General features: G+C 43.9%; 1 protein-coding gene across 1 annotated transcript in view; it reads right to left on the bottom strand.

The window, feature by feature from the left end:
* Positions 1–8,423: 8,423 nt before the first annotated feature.
* Positions 8,424–23,982, bottom strand: part of ZNF487 (zinc finger protein 487) — a 72,585-nt gene continuing 57,026 nt past the window's right edge. The window contains 4 exon segments of the mRNA XM_030941434.1: positions 8,424–9,516; positions 9,518–9,588; positions 15,023–15,118; positions 15,378–15,504. Of these exon segments, the coding sequence (XP_030797294.1) occupies positions 9,094–9,516; positions 9,518–9,588; positions 15,023–15,118; positions 15,378–15,504 (717 nt within the window). The 3' untranslated portion in view covers positions 8,424–9,093.

Genomic DNA, 23,982 nt, shown 5'->3' with positions numbered 1-23,982 from the left:
TTTTTTTTTTTTTTTGAGACGGAGTTTTGTTCTTGTTGCCCAGGCTGGAGTGCAATGGCACAATCTCGGCTCACTGCAACCTCTGCCTCTCGGGTTCAAGCGATTTTCCTGCTTCAGCCTCCCGAGTAGCTGGGATTACAGGCGCATGCCACCACATCTGGCTAATTTTTTGTATTTTTTTTAGTAGCGACGGGATTTCACCGTGTTGACCAGCCTGGTCTCAAACTCCTGACCTCAGGTGATCCACTCATCTCAGCCTCCCAAAGTGCTGGGACTACAAGCGTGAGCCACTGCGCCCGGTCCAGAGTTTTCTATTTGTTCTATCAGTTATAAGAAAAGGATTTTAAAGTCTCTGACTATAATTGTGCAACTGTCTACTTTTCCTTGCAGTTCTGTAACTTTTTGTTTCACATATTTTGAAGAATATATACAACTAAAAGGAAGATAAGCATTTAGGATTTTTATAGAACTACAAGACAGATAAGCAAAAGTTATAGAACTACAAGGTAGATAAGCATTTAGGATTTTTGTGTCCTCTTGACTTGTTTATCATTATATAAGTTTCTTTTTAGCCCTGATACAGGTTGATTGACTATCCCTTATCTGAAATGCTTGGGACTAGAAGTGTTTCAGATTTTGAATCTTTTCAGATTTTGGAATATTTGCCTTCTACTTATAAACAGCTTCAGCATCCCTAATGCAAAAATCTGAAATCTGAAATGCTCCTCTGAACATTTATTTTGAGCATCATGTCAGTGCTCAAAAAGTTTCAAAGCATTTCAGGTTTCAGGTTGGGGATACTCAACTTGTAATGCTCTGTTCTGAAATATCCTGTCTGATATTTAATCTGATATGAAGTCTGTCTGTTTAGGCCAGCCTCAGTGGCTCATGCCTGTAATCCCAGCACTTTGGGAGGCCACGGCAGCCAGATCACAAGGTCAGCAGTTCGAGACCAGCCTGGCCAACATGGTGAAACCCTGTTTCTACTAAAAATACCAAAATTAGCTGGCCATGGTGGCAGATGCCTGTAATCCTAGCTACTGGGGAGGCTGAGGCAGGAGAATTGCTTGAACCTGGGAGGTGGAGGTTTCCGTGAGCCGAGATGGCACCCTTGCACTCCAGCCTGGGCAAGAGAGCAAGACTCGGTCTCAAAAAGAAAAAAAAAAGAAAAAAAAGAAATCTGTTTAGCGTTAGCTTGGCATATCTTAATTTGATTAGTGTTAGCATGGTATACCTTGTACAATCCTTCTACTTTTTTTTTTTTTTTTTTTGGAGACAGAGTCTCGCTCTGTGCCCAGGCTAGAGTGCAATGGCTCAATGTTGGTTCACCGCAACCTCCACCTCCCGGGTTCAAGAGATTCTCTGGCCTCAGCCTCCCAAGTAGCTGGGATTACAGGTGCCCGCCACCATGCCCCGCTAATTTTTTTGTACTTTTAGGAGAGATGGGGCTTCATCATGTTGGCCATGCTGGTCTCAAACCTCTGACTTCGAGAGATCCGCCTGCCTTGGCCTCCCAAAGTGCTGGGATTGCAGGCATGAGCCACCGCGCTGGCCTCAATCCTTCTACTTTTATGCTATTTCTGTCTTTATATGAATATGAGCTTCTTGTCTATAGTATATAAATGGGCATTGCTTTTTTAAAAATCCAATTTGGCAATATCTACCTTTGGATATTTGGGGCATTTATATATAACATGAATACTGATGTGACTGTTTAATTCTATAACCTATTTGTTTCTATCTTTCTTCTTGTTCCAGCTGTTCTTTGATCTTTTTTCTCTTTTTAAGCCTTCTATTGGATTTAGTATTTTTTATGATTCCTCCTTCAGGACTTTGCTCCAATGTACTTTTCTCAATGAAACTAAATTTATGCCTAATTTTTCATTTTTGACATTACAAGTATTCTCATTTTTCTTCCATTTCTATTTGCAACTTGTTATTGGCTAACATGTTTAACATTTGTATCTAGGCCAGGCGTGGTGGCTCATGCCTGTAATCCCAGCACTTTGGAAGGTGGAGGTGAGCAGATCAACTGAGGTCAGGAGTTCAAGCTCAGCCTGGCCAACATGGTAAAACCTCGTCTCTACTGAAAATACAAAAATTAGCTGGGCATGGTGGCCAGCGGCTATAATCTCAGCTACTCAGGAGGCCGAAACATGGGAACTGCTTGAACCCAGGAGATGGAGATTGCAGTGAGCTGAGATCGCACCATTACACTCCAGCCAGGGTGACAGAGCGAGACTCCATCTCAAAAAATAAATAAAAATAAATAAATAAACGTGTATCTAATTACCTGTTAGCTAGTGACTTTTTAAAATTTTTTCACTTTTTTAGAGATGGAGTCTATGTTGGCCAGGTTGGTTTTGAACTCCTGGCCTCAAGCAATCCTCCCACCTTGGCATAAGCCACTGCACCCAGCCTAGTGACTTTCATATAATTATTCTGTATTCAAGTTAAATGTGTTGATGTAGTATCTCCAAGAAGTTGGGGAGTGTTTTTGTTTTTCTTTTTCTTTTTGAGCCAGGGTCTGTCTCTGTCACCTGGGCTGGCGTGATCGCTGTTCACCACAGCATTGACCTCACGGGTTCAGATGATTCTTCCAAGTAGTCAGGACTACAGGCATAGGCCACCATACCCAGCTAATTTTTTCATATTTTTTTGTACAGACAGGATTTTGCCATGTTGCCCAGGCTGGTCTCAAACTCCTGGCCTCAAGTGATCCTCTCACCTCATCCTCCCAAAGTGCTAGGATTACAGGAGTAAGCAACCACTCCCGGCCTCCTGTAAGTTTCTTATTGTTGAAGAAGCCATACTTTATTTGATATACACCCTACTTGGTCAGTCATTTATTCAGTGAATATATATTGAGCATCTGCTGTTACAGTGTTGGAAAGATTGTTGTGATCAAAATTACTACTTTCATGGAGAGGATATTCTAATAGAACATGCTGTATTTATTCTTTGGTATAATCCTCGATGTAGTCTCCCTATATTTTTTGTGATCTTTGTTGTGTTACAACATTTTGCTATTAGGTGTACTTTCTCAAAGTTGTTTATATTTTTGCTTTATTACCTTGCTTTCTTATTAATGCCAACTTTAGATTTAATCACTTTTATGACCAGTTGCAACAAACTGCTTTTAGTTTTACATTTAGCTTTGCTCCTTATGTTTTAATTATATTCATTTATGATTTTATCCTAACCTTGTCCTGCTTTGCTTTTTTTCCAGTTTATTTGAGCAAATATATAATTCATAATTATTTTCAGTTTAGTTTTAAAAATGTTACAGTATTCTGCAATAAATTTACTTGTTGCTCTAAAGTTGTCATGTATTTGCTTACGATTTATTCCAGATAATTAATAATTTGGATTTATCTTAAGTCCAAAGTTTTATTTAAGGGATGACTTCTTTTATGATTATATATCGTAAGTAATCTGTCTATTCCTTTCAGTTTTAAAGCTCACAATTAAGGATGTATTATCTTGACATTGGTTTTTTTTTTTTTTTTTTTGAGACAGGGTTTCGCTCTGTCACCCAGGCTGGAGTGCAGTGGAGCCATCTCAGCTCACTCCAAACTCCGCCTCCCGGCTTAAACAATTCTCCTGCCTCAGCCTGAGTAGCTGGGACTAGAGGAGCCCGCCACCACGTCCGCCTTTTTTTTTTGTATTTTTGGTAGAGGCGGGGTTTTGCCAAGTCGGCCAGGATGGTCTCGAACTCCTGACCTCAGGTGATCCGCCCACTTTGGCCTCCGAAAGTGCTGGGAATACAGGCGTGGGCCCGTGCCTGGCCTCAAAATTCTACTTCTTAACAAATTTCTATTTTTTAGTATTAAAAATGTTCGGGCCAGGCACAGTTGCTCACGCCTGTAATCCCAGTACTTTGGGAGGCCCAGGCGAGGGGATCACCTGAGGTCGGAAGATGGAAACCATCCTGGCTAACACAGTGAAACCCTGTCTCTACTAAAAATACAAAAAATTAGCCAGGCGTGGTGGCACATGCCTGTAATCCCAGCTACTCCGGAGGCTGAGGCAGAACTGCCTGAACCCAGGAGGCGGAGGCTGCAGTGAGCAGAGATCACGCCATTGTACTCCAGCCTGGGCAACAAGAGCAAAACTCCATCTCAAAAAAAAGAAAAAAAGAAAAAGATTTTTCTGGCCCGGGCACGGTGGCTCACGCCTCTAATCCTTGCACTTTGGGAGGCCGAGGTGGGCCGATCACAAGGTCAAGAGATCTAGACCATCCTGGCTAACACGATGAAACCTAATCTCATTTAAAAATACAAAAAATTAGCCAGGCATGGTGGCACGCACCTGTAATCTCAGCTAATCGGGAGGCTGAGGCAGGAGAATCGCTTGATTCTGGAAGGCGGAGGTTGCAGCGAGCTGAGATCATGCCACTGCACTCCAGCCTGGGTGATAGAGCAAGACTCTGTATCAAAAAAAACAACAAAAAAAAATGTTCTTAGTGACCAGAATATGATCTAATGATGAAAAAAGAGGGATGAAAAATTTGTTGACCTATATCCCATAATAGGCACGGCACTTAATCTTTTTACTTCAGTTTTATTTTGGGAAAACAATTATATCCATGTTACACGTTTGCTGTTGAGATTAGATTATATAAATTTAAGATATTTAGAAAACCATCCGACACAGAATAAATACCACTGAATTTTAGGTATGATCATCTCTTCAATCTTTGCAATTTTTCCTTGAAGAGTAAAATATTCCATTGGGTAGAATACAGGATAGTTAGCTATTTTGCCGTATTTTTAACCTCTTTGATCTGTCATAAGCTGAAAGAGGTTTCTTGCCTCTCTTAACAGTTTTCAATACCCAAGGTAGCAGCTGCTTTTGTATTTGGCTACATAAAAAGATGACTTTTATCCTCTTGTCTAATTTTGCTATTTATCATTGTGTGATACCTATTTTCATACCATTATGGGTACAAGTTCCACTTTGATATAAATAAAGGTGCTTTTATTTGCCTTTTAATTGCTTTTGCCAAAAATATTTTGCCCATTTCTTTGCTTTCCTTCCTTCATCTCTTAGATTTTTTTTTTTTTTTTTTTTTTTTTTTTTTTTGAGAAGGAGTTTCACTCTTGTTGCCCAGGCCGTAGTGCAATGGCGTGATCTTGGCTCACCACAACCTTTGCCTCCCAGGTTCAAGCGATTCTCCTGCCTCCGCCTCCCAAGTAGCTGGGATTACAGGCATGCACCACCAAGCCAGGCTAATTTTGTATTTTTAGTGGAGACGAGGTTTTTCCATGTTGGTCAGGCTGGTCTCAAACTCCCAACCTCAGGTGATCCGCCTACCTCGGCCTCCCAAAGTGCTGGGATTACAGGTGTGAGCCACCCCACCCAGCCTTTTAGATTTCTTAAAAGTATGTTCTTAAGAAACAATATGGCTGTATTCTGGTTTTTTAAACCAGTATGATAGTCTGTCTTGGAAAAGAAATTCAGCCATTCATACTTTTTGTAATGTGTGTATTTTGGTTTTGCTCTGAATCTTGGTTTATCAACTATTATATTAATATTTGAACATAATATATCCATTTCAATTTATACTATAAATCACACTTTCTCAGTTCCTTTACCTCTTCTGATTTGTTCAGAAAAGAAAGGTCTGAAATGTGAAATAGAATTACAGGCACAAATGCCAGAGAGTGTAACTGCAAACTGTCTATACTACCCCATAAATACACCTAAATGGGGAAAAAAATCATTTACTGAAATAGTCTGAAGATGCACTTGCTTTCTTCCTCCAGATACTCTATATTTTATCCCTGTATCAAGCAGCAACACCAGAAAATGGCCTAGAGCAGTGCTGTCCAATTTGGTAGCCACTAGCCACATGTAGCAACTAAGCACTTAAAATGTTACTATGTGACTTACGAAATAGATTTTAATTATATTTCAATATCCACATATGGCTAGTGGTTACTAATCTACATACTATACCAGACTACAATATTTTGATTCTCTGAAAACCTATATTCACTGAGTTTTCTCATAGCTCGAGTCCTTTGTTCCCACTGAAGAACTACTGAAAGAGGCTGAATTTCTTTTATTGAAGCTATTGGAAGGTTGTACACTTCATGGCCCATCCAGAGTGCAAAAAGAGAACAATTTTAGACTCACTGCCAGGAAGTTTTCATGCCCCATTCATAATCAATACTGTTTTTCTTTATGGAAATGTAAATCATGTGACAGATGTCTGCATTGTGCAATGGCTATCAAAAAGATTCAAATTTACAGCTCAATTTTGATAACTATGAAAGACCATAAAACTTGTACTTACCTATAAATTAAATCATGCTATCAGTCTGCTATTGTCTATTTTCCTGTTGATTTCTATATTTCCATTCTAATGACCCTTAAAAGCCTCATACAATGTATTATAAATAAAGCTGATAATAACAACTAAACAACTCACCTGGGATCTGTTCATTTTCTACTGGTCTTAGGGAAAATGTGAAGAGTAAAGGTAATGCTGGGAAAGAAGAGCTAAGAATAAAGTTAGGAGAAATCTGGCCTGCCTTGTTGCTCCTGGATCCAACTTCCTAAAATGCTACACAGAAGAGACCATTTGAACAATGTGGAGACATCTCTATGACCAGATTGTGTTGAGCTTAGACATGCAATTTTTCACTGGATGAAAGTAAACACATGTATCCCAATGATTAACAATTTATGTCACTAAGACACAAAAAAATTTAAAATACAAACAATTTATAAATGACAGGATCCTAATATAAAAGTGTCTTCATTAAAACTGATGTGGTAGGAAACACTCAGGTTGTACTGTTTATCTGTTTTCCTGTGAATATAGTACTGGGAATATTGTTGAACAATTTACAGAAACTCTAAAAAAGAGAAAGAATGCCTCAGTACAAGATTTTTTAATATTTGTTCTAATTTTCATACTCTTTTGGTAAGACTTGTTTCAGCTGTGCAAAGGAATAAAGAAACCACAAAACTTTTTTTGAAACAGAGTCTCGCTCTGTTGCCCAAGCTGGCACGCAGTGGCACTATCTCAACTCACTGCAACCTCCACCTCCCAGGTTCAAGCGATTCTCCTGCCCCAGCCTTTCGAGGAGCTGAGATTACAGGCATCCGCCACCACGCCCAGCTAATTTTTTGCATTTTTAGTAGAGACGGGGTTTCCCATGTTGGCCAGGCTGGTCTCCAACTCCTGATCTCAGGTGATCCACCCGCCTCGGCCTCTCAAAGTGCTGGGATACAGGTGTGAGCCACCACACCCGGAACAAACTCTTATCTTGATCAGTAACAAAGGAGTGACCTGTAATAATTCATTGATTCTCTCAGGCTCCATATATTTTATCTTTCAAATAAGGCAGAAATAGTTAAATACTGTATACTCTTCCTGCACTACCATCTTGTGATTCTAAGGTAAGAATAAAAAGAGAATAAAGGCCAGGTGCAGTGCCTCATGCTTGTAATCCCAGCACTTTGGGAGGCCGAAGCAGGAAGATCACCTGAGGTCAGGAGTTCAAGACCAGCCTGGCCAACATGGCGAAACCCTGTCTCTACTAAAAATACAAAAATTAGCTGGGTCTGGTGGCACACACCTGTAATCCCAGCTACTCAGGAGGCTGAGGCAGAAGAATTGCTTGAAGCCAGGAGGCGGAGGTTGCAGTGAGCCGAGATCACGCCACTGCACTCCAGCCTGGGCAACAGAGTGAGACTCCATCTCAAAAAAATAATAAATAAATATATCAATTATTGGCCAGGCATGGTGGCTCACACCTGTAATCCCAGCACTTTGGGAGGCCGAGGCGGGCAGATCACTTGAGGTCAGGAGTTCCAGACCACCCTGGCCAACATGGTGAAAATCTGTCTTTACAAAAAATACAAAAATTAGCTGAGCATGGTGGCACATGGCCTGTAGTCCCAGCTACTTGGGAGGCTGAGGCACAAGAATCACTTGAACCTGGGAGGAGGAGGTTGCAGTGAACTGAGATTGTGCCACTGTACTCCAGCCTGGGCAACAGAGTGAGACTCTGATTCAAAAAAAAACAAAAAACAACAAAAAAAGAAGGGCTGGGAGTGGTCGTTCATGCCTGCAATCCTAACACTTTGGCAGGCCAAGGTGGGTGGATCACCTGAGCTCAGGAGTTCAAGAACAGCCTAACCAACATGGTGAAACCCCGTCTCCCCTAAAAATACAAAATTAGCCAGGCATGGTGGTGCACGCCTGTAATCCCAGCTACTTGGGAGGCTGAGGCAGGAGGATCGCTTGAACCCGGGAGACAGAGGTTGCGGTGAGCCGAGATCACGCCATTGCACTCCAGCCTGGTCAATAAGAGCGAAACTCTGTCTCAAAAAAAATAACAACAACAAAAGAAAAGAAAAAAAGATAAAATGTCAATTATTTGCTGTTCAATGAAACATCACTTCTAGGCAAAAGATTTCTCATCTTTATTGGGTGTTCTCACCCCAACCTGGGTTGTTTCTGCTATGGAATGAGTCCAAGAAGGTGAAGGTTTCTGAGCCTTCAGGATGTTGACAAGAGTTTCCTCTATGTTGTCTCTCAGATGTTTAGCGAAGTCAGGATTCTGGTAAAAAGTTTCATTATATTCATAGGGTTGCTCCCCTGTGTGTGTTCTCTGATGTGCTGTGAGGGATGACTTCCGGTAGAAGGTTTTCCCACATTCACTACATTCATAGAGTTTTTCTCCTCTATCTGTTTTCTGATATACAGAAAGCTTTGGCTTACAGCAAAATGTACTAGCATGCTGATTAATTTTATAGGCATTCTTTCCTATACGTGTTTCCTGATGCTGAGTGAAATTTGGCTTCTTGCAGAATACTTCCAAATCTCTATTACAGTCAAAAGTTTTCTCTCCTCTGTAACTTCGTAGAATGAGGAGTGATTTCTTGCCAAAACTATTCTCTTGCATTACACTCATAGTGTTCCATCTCCATAACTCTGTGGTGTTTACTTACAGGTGGCTTCTCACCAGACCTCCTCTCACATTCATTGAATTCATAGGAACTCTCCCTTATGTGAGTTATCTGATGAACAGTGAATACTGGTCTATCGGAAAGGCTCTCACATGTTCATTATATTCACAGGGTCTCCCATGAGCACACTGTCTTATGGGTAATGCAGGCTGCCTCTTCATGAAAAGCCTTCCCACACTGATTGTATTCAAAACACTGCTTCAGAGTTTGAATATACTGATGCCTAAATAGGTCCTCATTCTGAGAGAGGGCTTTCCCATTTCCATCATATTCCAAAGGTTTCCCTCTGGCATAAGGATTTTCACGCTTCATACAAAGGAAAACTTTCCCATGTGCATTACACTCAGAAGGGTTCCTTATAAAGGAGCTTCTATTACTAATAATTAATTCCAAAATATAATTCAAATTCACTCCATATGAGCCATAGTTGCCATGTATTTTTCTTAATAGAATGGGGTTTGTGTCAAGATAAAATGTTTTTCCTAATACACCATTTCTGTCCATAGTCAGTGTTTCGTTGTTGAGAAAAATCAACTTTCTGCAAATGCTGGTCTTAATTTTCCTGTCTCTTCTCCAACAGGTCATCATCTATGCAGCAGTCTAGAAACAAGAATAAGTTACCACAGATTATAAATGTTAACATATTTCTTATGAAAAGGAGACATATTCACATGCTTTTTTATTTTTTATTTTTTGGCACAGTGTCTGGCTCTGTCACCCAGGCTGGATTGTGCAGTGGTGTAATCATGGCTCACTGCAGCCTCAACTTCCCAGGCTCCCACCTCAGCTTCTCGAGTAAATGGGATTACATGTATGTACCACCATGCCTGGCTAATTTTCTGTATTTTTTGTAGAGATGGAGTTTTTTGCCATGTTATCCAGGCTGGTCTCAAACTCCTGTTGCCCAGGCTGTAATGCAGTGGTAGCATCACAGCTCACTGCAGCCTTAACCTACTGGGCTCTAAGAAATCCACCTGCCTCGGTCTCCCAAAGTGCTGAGATTACAGGCATAAGCCACCGCACCCGACCCAGGCTGTTCTTATTAAAGGATCATATGCATACGTTTATTCATCTAGAATATCATCATGTAACTCATAGTCTGAGATTTCACTTATATGATCAATTACACTGTAATTACTAGAGTCTACAATGCTTCTGCTTCATCTTCTGATTTGCCTAATAATTGTGAAGAGACTTCCTCTTGTCAATTTTCTACTCTTTGCAATTAACGGAAGAAAATAAAAGTTCTGAACTCTCAACTGTGCCCATTGAATTATTAAAAAAAAAAAAAAGAGTCCTGGCTAACCCGGTGAAACCCCGTCTCTACTAAAAAATACAAAAAACTAGCCGGGCGAGGTGGCGGGCGCCTATAATCCCAGCTACCTGGGAGGCTGAGGCAGGAGAATGGCGTAAACCCGGGACTCGGAGCTTGCAGTGAGCTGAGATCCGGCCACTGCACTCCAGCCTGAGCGACAGAGCAAGACTCCGTCTCAAAAAAAAAAAAAAAAAAAAAAAAAGAGAGAGAGAGTTAGGTGCAGTGGCTCACGCCCGTAATTCCAGCACTTTCGGAGGCCGAGGAGGGTGGATCACCTGAAGTCAAGCATTCCAGACCAGCCGGGACAACATGGTGAAACCACATCTCTACTAAAAATACAAAAAGTAGCCAGGTGTGGTGGCGCGCACCTGTAATCCCAGCTACTCAGGAGGCTGAGGCAGGAGAATTGCTTGAACCCGGGAGGCAGAGGTTGCAGTGAGCTGAGACCATGCCACTGCATTCCAGCCTGGGTGACAGAGCAAGACTCAGTGTCAAGGAAAGGAAAGGAGAGGGGAGGGGAGGGGAGGGGAAGGGAGGGGAGGAAGGAAGGAAAAAAGAAAGAAAGAAAAGGAAAGAAAGGAAAGAAAAGAAACAAAACGAAAAGAGTCAGGTACAGTGGTTGACACCTGTAATCCCAGCACTTTGGGAGGCCAAGGCAGGAGGATCACCTGAGGTCAGGAGTTCAAAACCAGCCTTGCCAACATGGCAAACCCCATCTCTAGTAAAAATACAAAAAAAAAAAAAAAAAAAAAAAAAAAAAAAAAAAAAAAAAAAGCCAGGACACAGTACTAGGTGTCTGTAGTCCCATCTACTCGGGTGGCTGAGGCAGTAGAAGCACTTGAACCTGAGAGGTAGAGCTTGTAGTGAGCTGAGATTGCACCATTCCACTCCAGCCTGGGCAACAGAGTGAGACTCTATCTCAAAAAGAAATGAATAAAGAAAATTAAAAAAAAAAGAAAGAAAGAAACTACAAATAAGGTTTCTCCAGGCTTCTTTTATATTTTTGTCACAAGTGATGCAATACTTCAAGCAGCTCAGTAAGAAAACTGAAGGATGATATAATAGTGACAGTGATCTTCACTATTGTATTATCCTTATAAGCAATTCCATCATTCTATTCTTTTCTATTTTAGTTTATTTTACCACAGTTGGACATAATTGATGAGTAATGTTGAAATAATTGCTAAGGAAATAACATAGCAAAATGTTTCAAACTTAAGAAAAATAGATCACTAAAATAGTATCATGCTTCTTAGATTATAAATGGGACCAATTCATTCAAATGATAACAGCAAAAACAGAATGAGTTTCATTCAATTAAAAAATATAAGTAGGCCAGGCACAGTGGATCAAGCCTCTAAACTAGCATTCTGGGAGGCAGAGGTGGAAGAATTGCTTAAGGCCAGGAGTTCAAGACCAGTCTGGGCAACACAGCAAGATCCCATCAGTACAAGTTTATATATATATACACACATATATACACACACACACACACACACACACACACAAAATATATATATATATATATTTTTTTATATATTTTCTCTTTGTTAGATTAAGTTAGAAAAAAAAAATTTTTTTTGAGATAGGATCAAAAGAGATGGACCTGCACTCCAGCCTGGAAGACAACACGAGACTCCATCTCATTTAAAAAAAAAAAAAAAAAAAAAAAAAGAACTGTGTCAAAAATAAACTCAGAAGCTAAATTTGGGTCCACTGAGAGGGAACATTCTATTTTGTTTATTATTTGGACCATATATCATTTATACTCCTTTTATATTCTAAGGTTTCCTGTTCACATTTCATATATGATTCTCAAACTCCATATAGCTTGATTTTTGCTTTGTTGTTACAGATAGGCTCTTACTCTGTCATCCAGACTGGAATGCAGTGGCATGATCATAGCTCACTGCAGCTTCAAACTCCTGGGCTCAAGCGATCCTCCCACTTCAGCCTCCCAAAACTGAGACTACTGGTGTACAACCATGCCTGGGTAATTTTTTATTTATTTATTTTTGAGAAGGAGTTTCACTCTCGTTGCCCAAGCTGGAGTGCAATGGCACAATCTCGGCTCACCACAAACTCCGCCTCCCGGGTTCAAGTGATTCTCCTGCCTCAGCCTCCCAAGTAGCTGGGATTACAGGCATGCACCACCATGCCCAGCTAATTTTGTATTTTTAGTAGAGACGGGGTTTTTCCCTGTTGGTCAGGCTGGTTCGAACTCCCAACCTCAGGTGATCCGCACACCTTGGCCTCCCAAAGTGCTGGGATTATAGGCAGGAGCCACCGTGCCTGGCCTAATTTTTCATTTTTTGTACAGATGGATCCTCATTATGCTGCCTAGGCTGGTCTCAAACTCTTGACCTCAAGCAATCCTCTTGGGTTGGTCTCCCAAAGTGCTGGGATTACAGGAGTGAGCCACTGCACTGAGCTTATATAACTTGGTTTTTGATTTGACAATATCCATCTTTTAATAAGATGGTTTAGCCCCTTTAACTGTATTATGACTTCTAAAATAACTGGATTGGTTTTCTCTTTTTCACTTAAGAGTTTCCAATTGTTCTAATTTTTACCTGCCTTTCCCCACTCTTTCATTTTTTTTTTTTTTTTTTTTTTTAATGAGATGGAGTCTTGCTCTTGTCACCCAGGCTGTAGTGCAGTGGCACGATCTCTGCTCGCGCCAATGTCTGCTTCCCGGGTTGAAGTTTCTCCTGCCTCAGCTTCCTGAATAGCTGGGATTACAGGCATCCACCACCACACCCAGCTAAATTTTGTACTTTCAGTAGAGATGGCGTTTCGCCATGCTGGTCAGGCTGATCTTGAACACCTGACCTCAGGTGACCAACCCGCCTCAGCCTCCCAAAGTGCTGGGATTACAGGCCTGAGTCACCAAGCCCGGCCTCATTGGTCTTTTTTTTTTTTTAAGTCTAATCCAATACATCAATACATTTAATTTTTTTCTTTTCCATTTTCTTCTTTTTAAAAGTCTAGAAATTACACGTATTACTTTCTTTTAGCATTTACTCATTACATGTTACCATTTATATTTAATGTAATAGTATTTCTTTCTTTTTTTTTTTTTTTTGAGACGGAGTCTCGCTCTGTCGCCCAGGCTGGAGTGTAGTGGCCGGATCTCAGCTCACTGCAAGCTCCGCCTCCCGGGTTTACACCATTCTCCTGCCTCAGCCTCCCGTGTAGCTGGGACTACAGACGCCCGCCACCTCGCCCGGCTAGTTTTTTTTTTTTTGTATTTTTAGTAGAGACGGGGTTTCACCATGTTCGCCAGGATGGTCTCGATCTCCTGACCTCGTGATCCGCCCGTCTCGGCCTCCCAAAGTGCTGGGATTACAGGCTTGAGCCACCGCGCCCGGCCAATAGTATTTCTTCTTAACAATGAAAGGAATTTAGAGGCCAGGCGCAGTGGCTCACACCTGTAATCCCAGCACTTTGGGAGGCCAAGGGGGGCAGATCACTTGAGGCCAGGAGTTTGAGACCAGCTTGGCCAACATGGCAAAACCTCATCTCTACTAAAAATACCAAAATTAGTCAGGTGTGGTGATACACACCATCTGTGGTCCCAACTACTAAGGAGGCTGAGGTATGAGAATCTCTGAGCCTGGAGGCAGAGGTTGCACTGAGCCAAGATTGTAACACTGCACTCTAGCCTGTGAGACAGAGAGAGAGACTGTCTCAAAAAAAAAAAGAAAAGAAAAAAGAAAAAAAGAAAGAAAAAAAAAAAAAAGGATTTTAGAACACAATTCAGATCAACTGGTAACTGATTCACATGTTGGATTATTTTTCAGTATTTTATTTTTATTGTTTTACATCCAACTGGGCATCATTACTATTTTATACAAAGAATATTTGTTTAAATTTACGTGTCTATCTCTTATTTCTTCCCAAAACTGTTTCTCCCCATTTTCTCCCATCCAGTTAATGGTATCATCACACAGCCAGTGCCTCAGCATAAAACCTTTGAGATCATGCTTATTAGCTTTTTCTTATGCCCACAATCCAATTTAGCAGCAAAATCTGTTTTGGCTACAACTTCCAAATATATAGCACCCCAGAGAGCAGTCTGTCTGACAGCATCTCTCACATGCTCCCCATTACCCCCTGACTTCCACCCAGCCCAGCTCACTGCTGTCCTGCACACATGACACTCTGGCCTAAGTAAGGTTCATGACACAGGATATATACCATCTGGCCAGCCAGAATATTCCACTGACACATGATTCAAATCTGTGTTTATTAAACTACTGACTTCAAAAAGGCCCTTCCACAAAGTGCACACTACATCTCATTCTTTTCTACCAATAGGACACAGCCATTGTATTAGAGCTGTATCTCTAACACAGATGGAACTGCCAACATCGTAGCTGCCAAATTAATACCTATTGAATAAATACATAATATATGATGAAAAGAAGATAACTGAAATTGATATAGAAGGAAGAGTCAAATGACATTCATTTGACGAAAATGAGAGACGCAAGGATTAAGTTTTTGGAAGAAAACAAAGACCATTTAGCTGTTATCTGCTGGTGTGTAATAATACATACATCTGAGGCAAGCAGGCCAGCTCTTAGTCACTTCCAAAGTTCTGGTAACTCTAAAAACATATTTCTGAAAAATTTCAAAGATGTCAATATGTGAACTAACTCCCTAGGATCCAATTTCTCCCTGGGATTATAGATTCCTATATACTTATTAACTCACCTAGGTGGCTCTGACTTGGGAACTCTTCCTCTAATATCCACAGCACCTCTCCATGCTCCAACTTGCAAATCACCACTGGTTTGGTAATACAATACCCTGTGAATGAAAATGTCACAGGACGTGGGCCAGATAGCCTGCGGAGGACAAAGCTGTGCCTGCACAAAAATAGGTCCACTTGAGCATTTCATTACGGAAAATACCACAGATATTTTTTACAGTGCCCAAAAGGGATCAATCAAGCTTCAACTCCTGAGTTTCAAGCCTTTAACTCATAATCATACAAAGAAACCATCTGCAATCAGCAGCTAAAAAGGAAATAAATGTTATCTGGAGTTTTAAATTACACAATCCTTACCTACTGAGAGGAGGAGGCTGTAGTTCTCCAGCATCATGTCTCTGTACAGGGTCCTCTGGGCAGGGTCCAGATGCTGCCACTCCTCCTGGGTGAAACCCAAAGCCACATCACTGAAGGACACTGATCCCTAGAACAGTACATTCCATTCTATAGTGATCAGAAGTGGAGAACACACAACATGTGTGAGATCTAACACCTTGTCATGTTCACTGTTGATAGCTGAAGAGAAAATGCTACATAAGATGCCTACTATTAATACTATACATTGTAGGAAAATGAGAGATCCTGGTATGAGGACTCTGCTGGTATACTGATTGTTTTTTTTTTCAGACAGGGTCTCTCTTTGTCACTCAGGCTGGAGTGCTGTGGCATGATCACAACTCACTGCAACCTTGACCACTGGGGCACAAGCGATTCTCCCACCTCAGCCTCCCAAGTAGCTGGGACAACAGGCACACGTCACCACACCCAGCTAATTTTTTATTTGTAGAGACAAGATCTCACCATGTTGCCCAGGCTGGTCTTGAACTCCAGGCTCAAGCTATCCTCCTGCCCTGGCCTCCCAAAGTGCTGGGATTACAGATGTGAACCACTATGCCCAGCTTACTTTCTTAATTCATACAAAAATTATATGAGGTCCCACTAGTGATAGATGCAGGAGGTAGATAAGGGGGGGTCCCCGGAGAATCTCCGACCAACCCCACAAGTGTTTACACCAGATGCTTTTCTGCAGATAAGGGAATCTGCCCAGGGTCTTGTCTGCACATGCCTGCAACAGACTGAGGACCCACCTGCGTACTGGGAGAATGAGGTGGAGGCAGGGGAAGTTTGAGCCTTGTGCAGGGGGGAGAAGCCTGGCCTCTTAAGATCCTGTGTGGTGGCCTAGTAGTCAATCTGTGAGGTGGCAGCCTTTTAGCAGAATTGATTAAAAAAGAAAACTCATTAAAAAAAAAAACATAGGGCCGGGCGCGGTGGCTCAAGCCTGTGATCCCAGCACTTTGGGAGGCCAAGACAGGCGGATCACGAGGTCAGGAGATCGAGACCATCCTGGCTAACACGGTGAAACCCCGTCTCTATTAAAAAATACAAAAAACTAGCCGGGTGAGGTGGCGGGCGCCTGTAGTCCCAGCTACTCGGAGGCTGAGGCAGGAGAATGGCATAAACCCGGGAGGCAGAGCTTGCAGTGAGCTGAGATCACTGCACTCCAGCCTGGGTGACAGAGCGAGACTCCGTCTCAAAAAAAAAAAAAACCTAGGCTAAGCAGTGGTGGCTCACGCCTGTAATCCCAGCACTTTGGGTGGCCAAGGCAGACAGATCACTTGAGGTCAGAAGTTCAAGACCAGCCTGGTCAACGTGGTGAAACCCTGTCTCTACTAAAAATACAAAAAGTAGTCAAGCATGGCGGTGCGCACCTGTAATTCCAGCTACTAGGGAGGCTGAGACAGGAGAATCACTTGAACCTAGGAGGTGGAGGTTGCAGTGAGCCAAGATCATGCCACTGCACTCCAGTCTGGGTGACAGAGCTAGACTCCTGTCTCAAAATATAGGTAATAAATCATTTTTCCTTTTAGAGGCCAGGTCTTGCTGTTTTGCCCATACTGGAGTACATTCACAGGCATGATCATAGCATGCTACAGCCTCGATTCCTGGGCTGAAGCAATACTCCTGCCTAAGCCTCCCAAGTACCTGGGGCTCCAGGAAGGTTACCCAGGCTGTAGTGCAATGGCGCGATCTCGGTTCACTGCAGCCTCCACCTCCCAGGTTCAAGCAATTCTCCTGCCTCAGCCTCCTGAGTAGCTGGGGTTACAGGGGTGCGCCACCAGGCCTGGTTCATTTTTGTATTTTTAATAGAGAAGGGGTTTCATCATGTTGGTTAGGCTGGTCTCAAACCCCTGACCTCAGCCTGTCTCAGCCTCCCAAAATGCTAGGATTACAGGCTTGAGCCATCGCACCCAGCCCCTGCTTTTTTTTTTTGAAACACGGTCTTGTTCTGTCATCCAGGCTGGAGTGCAGCGGCACGAACACAGCTAACTGCAGCTTCAACCTCCTAGGCTCAAGCAATCTTCTCACCTCAGCCTCCTGAGTAGCTAGGACTACAGATGCATACCACCATCCTGTTAATTTTTTTCTGTTTTCACAGAGACAGGGTTTCACCATGCTGCCCAGGTTAGTCTCTAACTCCTGGGCTCTAGCGATCTGCTGGCCTCAGCCTCCCAAAGTACTGCGATTACAGGCATCAGTCACTGCACCGGGCTGATTTTTAAATTTTTGGAGAGATGGGGTCTCACTATGTTACCCAGGTTGGTTTCAAACTCCTGGGCTCAAGTGATCCTCCCACCTCAAGCCTCCCAAAGTGTTGTGATTACAGGCATAAGCCACCTTGCCCAGCCTGGCTGTTGTTCTTAAGTTGCTTTTATAAAAGGTGGAGAAGGTAAGCTGACATTTGGTTCTGGGGAAAAAAAAAAAAAGGTGGCCTGTAATCCCAGCTACTCAGGAGGCCGAGGCAGGAGAATCGCTTGAACCTGGGAGATAGAGGTTGCAGTGAGCTGAGATCGCACCATTGCACTCCAGTCTGTGTGACAGAGCAAGACTTCGTCTCAAAAAAAAAAAAAAAAAAAAAAGGCGAAGGAGATCCACTGAATTTCTATATAAACAGGAAAAAAGGGGCCAGGCACAGTGGCTCACGCCTGTAATCTCAGCACTTTGGCAGGCTGAGGCGGGCGGACCACGAGGTCAGGAGTTCAAGACCAGCCTGGCCAATATGGTGAAACTCCGTCTCCACTAAAAATACAAAAATTAGGCCGGGCGCGGTGGCTCAAGCCTGTAATCCCAGCACTTTGGGAGGCCGAGACGGGCGGATCACGAGGTCAGGAGATCGAGACCATCCTGGCTAATACGGTGAAACCCTGTCTACTTAAAAATACAAAAAACTAGCCGGGCGACGAGGCGGGCGCCTGTAGTCCCAGCTACTCGGGAGGCTGAGGCAGGAGAATGGCGTAAAAAACCCGGGAGGCGGAGCTTGCAGTGAGCTGAGATCCGGCCACTGCACTCCAGCCTGGGTGGCAGAGCAAGACTCCGTCTCAAAAAAAAAAAAAAAAAATACAAAAATTAGCTGGGCATGGTGGCGCATGCCTGCAATCCCAGCTACTTGGGAGGCTGAGGCAGGAGAATTGGTTGAACCAGGACCCAGGAGGCGGAGGCTGCAGTGAGCCGAGATTGTGCCACTGCACTCCAGCCTGGGCTACAGAGTGAGACTCCATCTCAGAAAAAAAGGCGGGGGGAGGGGGGCGGGTGTGATGGCTCATGCCTGTAATCCCAGCACTTTGGGAGGCTGAGGTGGGCAGATCACGAGGTCTGCAGATCAAGACCATCCTGACTAACACAGTGAAACCCCGTTTCTACTGAAAATACAAAAAACTAGCCTGACATGCTGGCTGGCACCTGTAGTCCCAGCTACTCGGGAGGCTGAGGCAGAAGAATGGTGTGAACCCGGGAGGCAGAGCTTGCAGTGAGCTGAGATCATGCCACTGCACTCCAGCCTGGGCAACAGAGCAAGACTCTATCTCAAAAAAAAAAAAAAAAAAAAGGAAAAAAAGGTATGTCAAAAACAAAAATTATAAATGGGCTTCTCTTACTAGATATTACTGTTTATTATGAACTCCTCTAATAAAAAGAAAAATACTCCAGTGAAACGAAAAAGTCCCAAAACAGAGTTAGTGTCCTATGCCGGGCGCGGTGGCTCACGCCTCTAGTCCCAGCACTTTGGGAGGCCGAAAACAGGCAGATCACCTGTGGTCAGGAGTTCCAGACCAGCCTGGCCAACATGGTAAAACTCTATATCTACTAATAATACAAAAAAATTAGCCAGGCACGGCTACTCGGGAGGCTGAGGCAGGAGAATTGCTTGAACCAGGGAGGCAGAAGTTTCAGTGAGCTAAGATCACGCCATTGCACTCCAGTCCAATGGGGCGGAACAAGAAAGAAACTCTGTCTCAAAAAAAAAAAAAAAAAAAAGTGTCCTAATATATGGTCAAGTCCCAAAGGATGATCAACCTTTTTTTTTTTTTTGAGACAGAGTCTCGCTTTGTTATACAGACTGGAGTGCAGTGGCACAAACATGGCTCACTGCAACCTCTACCTCCCAGGCTCAAGTGATCCTCCCGCCTCAGCCTCCCAAAGTGCTAGGATTACAGGCATGAGCCACTGCACCCACCCAGCCAATGATCAACTTATTAAATATGGTTGACATAATTATAAATGGTTATAAACTATAAATCCTTTATAAATTATAACAGAATAAGTTGGAAGGCTCCCTAGGAAACATACTCCAGGAAAAGGACACATTTGGTACAAAGACAAAGGTAGTGTTATGACTAGTACATCCAGCAAGAAGGCAAGTTGAGCTGGAGCATAGTGATCAAGAGGCTGAGAAGGAAGTGAAGTCAGAGATGTAATGGACCACATAACCCACTGGTGGAATTTTGGCTTTTACTCAGTGAAAAACGTAGCTGAGGCCGGGCGCGGTGGCTCAAGCCTGTAATCCCAGCACTTTGGGAGGCCGAGACGGGCGGATCACGAGGTCAGGAGATCGAGACCATCCTGGCTAACACAGTGAAACCCCATCTCTACTAAAAATACAAAAAAAACTAGCCGGGCGAGGTGGTGGGCGCCTGTAGTCCCAGCTACTCGGGAGGCTGAGGCAGGAGAATGGCGTAAACCCGAGAGGCGGAGCTTGCAGTGAGCTGAGATCTGGCCACTGCACTCCAGCCCGGGCGACAGAGCGAGACTCCGCCTCAAAAAAAAAAAAAAAAGAAAAACGTAGCTGTTGGGCAGAGGACTGCCGTTTAGCAACCTGACTCATCCTACACAGGCACTCTAAATGCTAAGCCAGAGGCCAAGGTCTGAGCAACAGCAAGACTGCTCCGCAACGGTTGCTGTAATCCAGGCAAAAGATGTCATGGAGAGGACTGCAAAAGGTCAGACTCTGTGGATATATTCTGGATGTATGCCCCAGAGGTTTTTCTGACAAATAAGATGTGTAAGACAAGAAAAAAACAGGTCAAAAATAATTCCAAGGGGTCTGCTATCAAACAAGAAGGCAAAGGAATGCTCCAGAGGTTGTGGGTTTGGGAGAGAAAATCCAAGAGGCCAGTTTTAATCATGTTGAGCTTGGGTCTATAAAATACTCAAGCAGAGATGTAGAGTGGACAGTTAATATATGCATCCAAAGTATAAGAAGAAATATGAGCTGGAGCGATTACCAGGAGGGATCAGGCCCCAGAGAGTACTGCTGACAAGACACTGCCAAGGGAGAGGCCTCGGCCAGACAAAGTACAAGTGATAAAAAAAGGAGGCAGCCAAATGCCAAGGTAAATAGGGGCAGGTCCCCAGTGAAACCTCCAAGTCAAAGACAGTTTGAAGCCTGAAAGCCAAGATTAGAAGTTAAATCCTCAGACCAGACTGAGAACTTGTCTTCCTCTTTGGTATGCTTTCCTCTAATCCCTGCTCTTCATCTATTTTATATATAGCTACCCTTTCCTAATTGGGTTTTTTTTTCTTTTTTTTTGAGACGGAGTCTCGCTGTCACCCAGGCTGGAGTGCAGTGGCGCAATCTTGGCTCACTGCAAGCTCCACCTCCCGGGTTCACATCATTCTCTTGTCTCAGCCTCCCGAGTAGCTGGGACTACAGGCGCCCGCCACCATGCCCGGATAATTTTTTGTATTTTTAGTAGAGACGGGGTTTCACCGTGTTAGGGATGGTCTCAATCTCCTGACCTCATGATCCGCCCGCCTCGGCCTCCCAAAGTGCTGGGATTACAGGCGTGAGCCACCGTGCCCGACCTCTCCTAACTGGTTTTCTACACTGGCATGCCCACCATTGAGTGGTGTCTTCACTTTAACGTTTTTTGCATACTCACAAACCAATGAGCCCACACTCTCCATTCTGAGTCCTATAAAGAAAGAACCCCGACTCAGTCAGTAGAGGGGGAGACGGCTTGACTTCAGAGAGAGACGATTTGACTTCAGAGAGACAGCTTGACTTCAGAGTGATGGCTTGACTTCAGGCAAGGGGCAACCTGACTTCAGGGAAGGCAACCTGTCCTTCCCGTCCCCTTTCCAGTTCCCCTCTTTACTGAGAGCCATTTTCTTTGCTCAGTAAAATTATCTGCCTTCACTATCCTTCATTTGCCTGTGTGACCTCATTCTTCTTGGACACCAGACAAGAGCTCAGGATCCACTGAGTGCGGGTACATAGAAAGGCTGTCACACTGGTCCTTTGTCCTCACCAGAGGAGGGCAGCCACCCCATGCAAGGAGGCAAGGGGCCAACTGAGCTGCTAACACACAGCTGTCTGCAGACAGCAAAACTAAGAGAGCACTGTAACACTTCCTCTAGGGTTCTGGGGTCGTGGGCACCCTCACCTTGGCACCGCCATCCATGTGTGCGAGCAAGTGCGGGATCTGGCTGGCCATTCTGGACACGGAGCTTGTTCCTGCCAGTGCCCAGAGCAGCCAGCCAGATCCTGCACTCACTCACGTGCTCCATCCTGCAAGGTGTTGAGCGCAGTGGGCCGACTAAATGGGACAGCCCTGTCACGAGTCCAACAAAGGGGCCAAGAAAAATCCTGCATCGCAATGACCAAGGACTACACATAAACATTCAGTGGCAGGAAGGAAAGGAGGAATCAGTAAACGATGAGAGAAGGAAAGTTAAAAGTTAAGGCTGGAGGCCGGGCGCGGTGGCTCAAGCCTGTAATCCCAGCACTTTGGGAGGCCGAGACGGGAGGATCACGAGGTCAGGAGATCAAGACCATCCCGGCTAACACTGTGAAACCCCATCTCTACTAAAAAATACAAAAAACTAGCCGGGCGAGATGGCGGGCGCCTGTAGTCCCAGCTACTCCAGAGGCTGAGGCAGCAGAATGGCATAAACCCGGGAGGCAGAGTTTGCAGTGAGCTGAGATCCGGCCACTGCACTCCAGCCCAGGTGACAGAGTGAGACTCCGTCTCAAAAAAAAAAAACAAAAAGTTAAGGCTGGCAACATGGTGTAACCCTGTCTCTACAAAAAAATACAAAAATTAGTGTGGTGGTGCATGCCTGTAGTCCCAACTACTTGAGAGGCTGAGGTGGGAGGATCACTTGAACACCTGAGCCTGGGATGTCGGGGCTGCAATGAGCTATGATCGTGCCACTGTACTCTAGCCTGTGTGACAGTGAGACACTGTTCAAAAAAGAAAGGAAAAAGTTAAGGCAAAGTACAGTGGTTCTCACCTATAATCCCAACACTTTGGGAGATCAAGGTAGGAAAACTGCTTGAGCCCAGGACTTCCACACCAGCCTGGGCAATATGGCAAATCCCATCTCTACAATAAATAGAAAAATTGCCCCAGTGTGCTGGCTCACACTTGTAATCCCAACACTTTGGAAGGCCGAGGTGGGTGGATCACCTGAGATCGAGAGTTCAAGACCAGCCTGACCAACATGGAGAAACCACATCTCTACTAAAAATACAAAAAAATTAGCCAGGTGTGGTGGCGCATGCCTGTAATCCCAGCTACTCGGGAGGCTAAGGCAGGAGAATTGCTTGAACCTGGGAGGTGGGGATTGCAGTGAGCCAAGATCACACCATTGCACTCCAGCCTGGGCAACAAGAGCGAAACTGTCTCTAAATAAATAAATAGAAAAATTAGCTGGGCGTGGTGGCAGGCACCTGTAGTCCCAGTTATTCAGGAGGCTAAGGTGGGAGTATCACCGAAGCCCAGGGAGCTCAAGGCTGAAGTGAGCGGTGATGGCACCACTGCACTCCAGCCTGGGCAACAGAGTAAAACACTGTTCCCCCAACCAAAACAAAATTAAAAGGGGAAGTTAAAAGAGTGTGGTGTCCTGTAAGCCAAGTGAAGAAAATCAACCAGAAGGGAAAAACACAGGCATACCTAAAAGACAATGTGCATTCAGTTCCAGACCACTGCAATAAAGCAAATGTCACTTGAGTCACATGAGTATGTTGGTTCCCCATGCATGTAAACGGTATGTTTTCACTATACTATAGTCTATTAAGTGTTCAATAGCATTATGTCTAGGAAACCAATGTACATGTCCTAATTTTTTTTTTCTTTTGGAAGACAGAGTCTCGCTCTGTTGCCCAGGTTGGAGTGCAGTGGTGTGATCTCAGCTCACTGCAACCTCTGCCTCCTAGGTTCAAGAAATTCTCATGCCTCAGTCTCCCGAGTACCTGGGATTACAGGAGTACACCACCATGCCCACCTAATTTTTCTATTTTTTGGTAGAGACAGGGTTTCACCATGTTGGCCAGGCTGGTCTCAAACCCTTGGCCTCAAGTGATCCGCCCACTTTGGCCTCCCAAACTGCATGAGCCACTGCATACAGACATATCCTAATTTTAAAATACTCCATGGGCTAAAAATGCAGGCCAGGTACACTGGCTCATGCCTGTAATCCTAGCACTTTGGAAGGCTGAAGTGGGAGGATCATTTGAACCAAGGAATCAAAGATCAGCCTGGGCAACATAAGGGACCCCGTCTCTATTTTTAAAAATAAATAAATAAATGTTGGCCAGGCGCAGTGGCTCATGCCTATAATCCCA

This window comes from Rhinopithecus roxellana, chromosome 11, assembly GCF_007565055.1.
Source record: "Rhinopithecus roxellana isolate Shanxi Qingling chromosome 11, ASM756505v1, whole genome shotgun sequence".
Taxonomy (NCBI): domain Eukaryota; kingdom Metazoa; phylum Chordata; class Mammalia; order Primates; family Cercopithecidae; genus Rhinopithecus; species Rhinopithecus roxellana.
Note: the sequence above shows the minus strand (reverse complement) of the source record. Positions and strands in the feature narration are given on the sequence as shown.